At 48.6% G+C, this 6000-nt stretch overlaps 1 protein-coding gene across 1 annotated transcript; it reads left to right on the plus strand.

Moving 5' to 3' along the window:
- Positions 1–1849: 1849 nt before the first annotated feature.
- Positions 1850–6000, plus strand: LOC133889199 (uncharacterized). Its single transcript, XM_062329678.1, has 12 exons — positions 1850–2065; positions 2817–3036; positions 3131–3331; positions 3432–3502; positions 3586–3748; positions 3860–4453; positions 4546–4926; positions 5013–5088; positions 5175–5238; positions 5342–5486; positions 5571–5684; positions 5777–6000. The coding sequence occupies exons 1-12, from the start codon at positions 1947–1949 to the stop codon at positions 5840–5842; spliced, it is 2214 nt and encodes a 737-aa protein (XP_062185662.1). The 5' UTR covers positions 1850–1946; the 3' UTR covers positions 5843–6000.

A 6000-nucleotide genomic window follows, 5' to 3' on the forward strand; every position in this document is an offset into this window, starting at 1 on the left:
TGGTTTGTAACTTAAAGTACACTGTACGTTAATGTATTGTACGAAGTTTGACTGTGATACTACAATTGTTGTACTGTGCGTATCAGCTACGTAATCCAGGGACTGATACAGGAGGCACAGGAGATCCCGGCAACGCGGGTCTTACAGGGATGGTCCGCGTAATGGTCCGCGTAATTACGTGGCTAGTATCATCTAACTGTACATGCACCGTTGTATCAATCATAAATTTGTGCTTTACCTCATCATCATCCTTCATTCTGCTACTACTATACTTACGCCTTGATAGACATAATTCAAACATGAGCTTACCATAACAACATTTTCATCTATTTGTACACTATTGTCATCTCCTTGATCTATTTTCATGTAAATTCCGCTCAGCAGGAGCTTATTCTTGTTTTTCTCTGCTATTCCAATCGAGTAACTTTTGTTTAGGTATGAAGGTCATGTTCCATCATCTATACGGTTTGTGGTTACACCATCAACGATCTGCGGGCTCCATCTTACTTTGTCGCCTGGCTAACACCGTGACCTTGAGCTACGGGTCCAATACCAATGCAGCTGTGACTGTATCCTCCCTGTCTCCTTTTCCTTTTTGTTTTACACCTCTCGTAGCTATGTTTCTCTTTTCTTTTCTTTTTCCTATTACATTTTACATCAAAAGGTCATTTGAATTTTAACATTGATTTCTTAAATGCATGCAGGGTGCAACGAACTTATGCATTAAATAAATTATGTTGTAATTTTTGCCGACATAATAGCAGAGGTTGGTAATAAAGAACTAGATATACGGGTAGTTTGGATTAATTTTTTTCTTAATGGTAGTGATAGGTAATTTATACATATGTATAGGGACATTTTACTTTTTTTTTTCTTTTATTAACGTGGTAATTTCTATGCATAAGCGAGCCTCTTTTCTTTTAATTGGGTGGGCCCACGGAACAAGCAGGCCTAGAAGTCGTTAACTCCAGCTTTTGTCGCCGGAGAGATAGAGATTGTGGGCCCGGCAGGCCTAACAAACATGTTGGGAGATAACCCATAAGAAATCAAAATTCTCGAACACTCGGATGGAGTCCCGACCTGAAAAAAAAAAGGACAGGACACAGCCACAGGCACCGGGACAGTGCGCAATTTGTCTGTCCCCTTCCTCTGACCAGGCTTTAAAAATGATTTGACACAAATCAAAGCCCCAGATTAACTAAACCAAACTCAATATCCCAATTTTATAGAAATAAAAAAATGACGGAAAAAAATATACAGAGAGGAGGCACTCAGTAGTATTTCTCTCGAATGGGAGTAGAGTAGTCCACCAAGAATCTTGACAGTACGTCTGAAAAACAGAGAATCTTGACAGTAAAAATGTGACATTTCAAAGAAGAAACAGAGAATCTCGACAGTAAAATGTCTCGAAGTACGAAGTTACGTTAACGTTTAGTCGTGGCCGCCAGCGAGGCCGTGACCCGTGACCCCGCGACAGCGACGCATCCTCATACATGGCAACATCCTTACACCTCCATGGCGACATCCTCTTTTCCTGCAAGTCTCTGGTCTCACGTTCTCCGGCGTTGCAATTATCTCCATTTTTTTCCTAACGAGAACATATAAAATATATATTTTCCCCTGCCCACAGGCCCGTGTTAGTGGAAAGCAAAGATGCCATATGAATTATCACGAAACTAATTTATCTGTCCTACAGAAGCGTTTTGTATTTCTCTGTGTATTCAGCATTGTTAACTGCCCATTTCAACTAAAAAAATTGGTTCTTTCGCGAAGAAAAAGGACATGCTCACTACGTGACCACATCCTGCACAGCTGCACTCTATATATACACGCACGCCTATACTGTGTTGTCATCGTGGCTTCTTTGTGCCTCCGCTTGACTCGCGAGGGTGCCCACAAACGCTACCACGTCGCCGGCCGCCGGTTGCGTTGCTTCACCATTCGCCATGGGTTCCCTCGCCGCCGTCGACGAGCCGTTGCCGCCGCTCCGGTACCCTCCGGCACGCCGCGACGACGACATTGTCGACGACTACCATGGCGTTCTTGTGCCGGACCCGTACAGATGGTGAGCCCATACATGTGTTCCTCTTTCGTTTGTTATCTTTGTTTCTTTGTTGAAAGTACTTTGCACACAATGTCAATCTTTCCCCTGCGTTATGAACTTTGCCAAACTTAAACGTAGACCGGAGAGGACCTCCAATGTCGATTCTTTTTAGCTAACGCGGACACGATATATTTTTTAGGAAACCAAGTGCTCTTTTTCAATATAATTAGGGTTATCATTTCATCGCTCACTCTCCTTCGAAAAAGTAAACCATCACACATGACACAATCCACTGTTTTTGCTAAGGATATGAGATGCGGCTCCTTGAACAAAAATATATTTTTTTTTAAAAAAACAAAACCTTACTCCATCACTGTCTCATTCATCTTGGGAAAGTCAATTCCGCATGGAGGTGTATATCTTATATTTTATTTCATCTACCTTTCCAGCACTAATTTCAACATAAATGAGCAATTTTAATAGCTCATACGTCCGCAAAGACCTGAAATTTTCCCCTCCATGAACCTCTGAATTCTCTGCATACTGCAGCAGTACTACCAAAAATTTGTACGTTTAGGGATCATTTATTCGTGAGCAATATGAGTCAGATAATCAGATCAAATATAAATCAGAGCAGACTTGAGTTTGGAAAGCAACTAGGACCGCGTGATTCTTCGCTCATTCTTGATTCGTCAGAAATTAAACGAAGTGCTTGCGGTAGCACTAACAGGCTGTTCTGCACCGTGATGAATATACTGTTGCCGGTTAACAGGATGGAGGAGCTGGATTCGAAGGAAGTGAAGGAATTCGTGGACGCGCAGGCGGCCATGGCGGACGCCGTGCTCTCCACCTGCGGCCACCGCGGCCGCCTGCGCGGGCAGCTCACCGCGCTCTTCGACCACCCGCGATTCCGCGCGCCGTTCAAGCGCCGGGGCAGCTACTTCTACTTCCACAACCCCGGCCTCCAGCCGCACAGCGCGCTCTACGTCCAGGTTAGTCCCCAATCTTAAAGCACCCTTCCTTTTTTTTTTTTTGGGTTCCTGTTTTCTTCTGAGAAAATAGGTGGTGACAATGCTGCGTTCGCAGCATGGGCTGGGCGGTGAGCCTGACGCGTTGCTGGACCCCAACACGTTCAGCGAGGACGCCACGGTGTCGCTCTCCATGATCGGCGTGAGCGACGACGGCGAGCACCTGGCCTACGGCACCAGCACGAGCGGCAGCGACTGGATCACCATCAGGGTCATGCGCGTGCGCGACAAGGAGCACCTGCCCGACAAGCTATCCTGGGTAAGGAGCCGAAGCCTGAAGATATGGACTCTGCCTCCGTCCATGATTCAGTCGAGCTGATGCTGACTCGAGCCATATGTTTGGGAACTGTACCATGCAGGTGAAATTCTCTCGCATTGCGTGGACTCGTGACGGGCAGGGCTTCTTCTACTCGCGTTTTCCGGCTCCAAGGTGAGTGTCAGCTGCACTACTTGTTTGTCGGAATGGGATCTGTGTCTCGAGCCTCGGTTGGCAACGTTGGTGCTGCTACGCAGGGATGGTGCAGCGCTGGATTCTGGGATCAAGACCGCCATTAATCTCAACCACGAAGTCTACTACCATTTCCTTGGAACAGACCAGTCGCAGGACGTGCTGTGCTGGAGGGATCCCGAGCATCCCAAGTACATATACACCCCGGAAGTCACAGAAGATGGCAAGGTATGTAAGGCTCTGAAATTTTACTGAGTTCTGCACCTGGCTACCTTGCGTTACCAACTTAGCAATGGCAAAGGCGAATTCTAAGCTGGTATATGTTGTTACTTGTCGCAGTATGTGATTCTGTCAGTTTCAGAAACGTCAGAGCCGGTGAACAAATTGTACTACTGTGACCTCTCAGCTCTCTCCCATGGGCTGGACGGCATGAAGGGAACCCATGGCGTGCTCCCTTTCGTCAAGCTCGTGGACAAATTCGAGGCGTACTATGGACTCATCGCCAACGACGATACCGAGTTCACATTTCTCACTAACAAAGATGCTCCGAGGTACAAACTGTCCAGGGTCGTCGTCGACGTGCCGCAATCATGGACCGATGTTCTTCCTGAAGATGAGAAGGCGGTCCTAGAATCGGCTTGCGCCGTCCATGGCGACAAGATTTTGGTGAACTACCTGTCAGATGTTAAGTACGTCTTGCAGATGAGGAGCTTGGTTGCCGGGGAGTTGCTGCATGACATTCCCATTGACATAGGCACTGTCAACGGGATTTCTGGTAGACGCGTCGATTCCGAGGTGTTCATCGAGTTTGCGAGCTTCCTTACCCCGGGAATCATCTACAGGTGTGACGTCAGCACTGAGATCCCCGAGATGAATGTGTACAGAGAAATTTCAGTTCCAGGCTTTGATCGCACAGAGTTTGAAGCAAAGCAGGTAGATATCCTAATCCGAAAAACCGTTACAATGCTATTGTTCTTGCCATCTCATCATTAATTATATCTGAAATGTCTACTGTTTTTTTTCAGGTGTTTTATCCAAGTAAGGATGGGACCAAGATCCCAATGTTCATCGTATCCAAGAAGAACATCAAGCTTGACGGATCACACCCAGCTTTGCTCTACGGCTACGGCGGTTTCGGCATGAGCATAACACCGCAATTCAGCGTCACCCGCGTCGTCCTCATGAGGAACTTAGGATTCGTGACGTGCATCGCGAACATCAGAGGCGGTGGAGAGTACGGCGAGGACTGGCACAAGGCCGGCTCACTCGCAAACAAGCAGAACTGCTTCGATGATTTCATCGCCGCCGGTGAGTTCCTCGTTTCTACAGGTCACACCAACCCGACGAGGCTGTGCATCGAAGGCGGAAGCAACGGTGGCCTACTAGTGGCTGCCTGCATGAATCAGGTTCGCCTTTTCGTCGCTATGTATCAGTAACAGTCTCAGTTCTTTGACATCTGCTGAAAAATGAGCAAGAACACTTGTGGTTGCAGCGGCCTGACCTCTTTGGCTGCGCTCTGGCTCATGTGGGAGTGATGGACATGCTTCGGTTCCACAAGTTCACCATAGGTTCGGCCTCTCTTCTCGCAACTTGTCAGAAACTAATTTCACTGCAAAAGTGCCTCATGAATGTGCTCGACAACGATTGCACCCAGGTCGTGCATGGACCTGCGACTTCGGCTGCTCGGAGAACGAGGAAGAATTCCACTGGCTTATCAAGTATGACACTTCTTTAGTCTTTGTCTGCCATGGCTCTTGCTCCTATTGTTTGTTTCCCCGGTCCACACTCCTCGGAGTTGCCAATGACCAATCGATCATGCAGGTACTCTCCCCTCCACAACGTGCGGCGGCCGTGGGAGAAGGTCGACTCTCGCCGCGGCTTCGGCTGCCAGTACCCTCCCACAATGCTGCTGACGGCGGACCACGACGACCGAGTCGTGCCATCGCACACGCTCAAATTCCTCGCGGTACGCACTCGTTTGCCTCCGTGTTTCCCACCAAGAAAGACATGGGGCGTGTTTGACGCGCTGTTGTCCTTGTCCACCCGGCAGACGATGCAGCACGTCCTGCGCGCTGACGCGGAGGGCAGCCCGCAGACGAACCCCATCATCGCGCGGATCGAACGCAAGAGCGGCCACGGCTGCGGCCGCTCCACGCAGAAAATCGTACGCTCTGGCGCGCGCCCTGCTCTCGTTAAAAACTAACAAGGTTTTCTGCCTGCTCCTTCGACTGAATCGCTGCGTTCTGTGGATGGCAGATCGACGAGGCTGCTGACAGGTACGCGTTTGCGGCGAAGATGATGGGAGTCTCTTGGCTCGATTGAGAGACCCAACAACCGCGGCTTGGGAGGAGGCGGTGCATTTGGTTCGCCATTGGCTATTGGCAAGTTCAGTTTAAAGCTACACGTAGTTATTGGGCTGTTCTGGTACTGTAACTGACCGGGTTGCATAATGGCACGGCGTGTGCCCATCTTATCTTACT

This window comes from Phragmites australis, chromosome 13 (assembly GCF_958298935.1).
Source record: "Phragmites australis chromosome 13, lpPhrAust1.1, whole genome shotgun sequence".
Lineage (NCBI taxonomy): Eukaryota > Viridiplantae > Streptophyta > Magnoliopsida > Poales > Poaceae > Phragmites > Phragmites australis.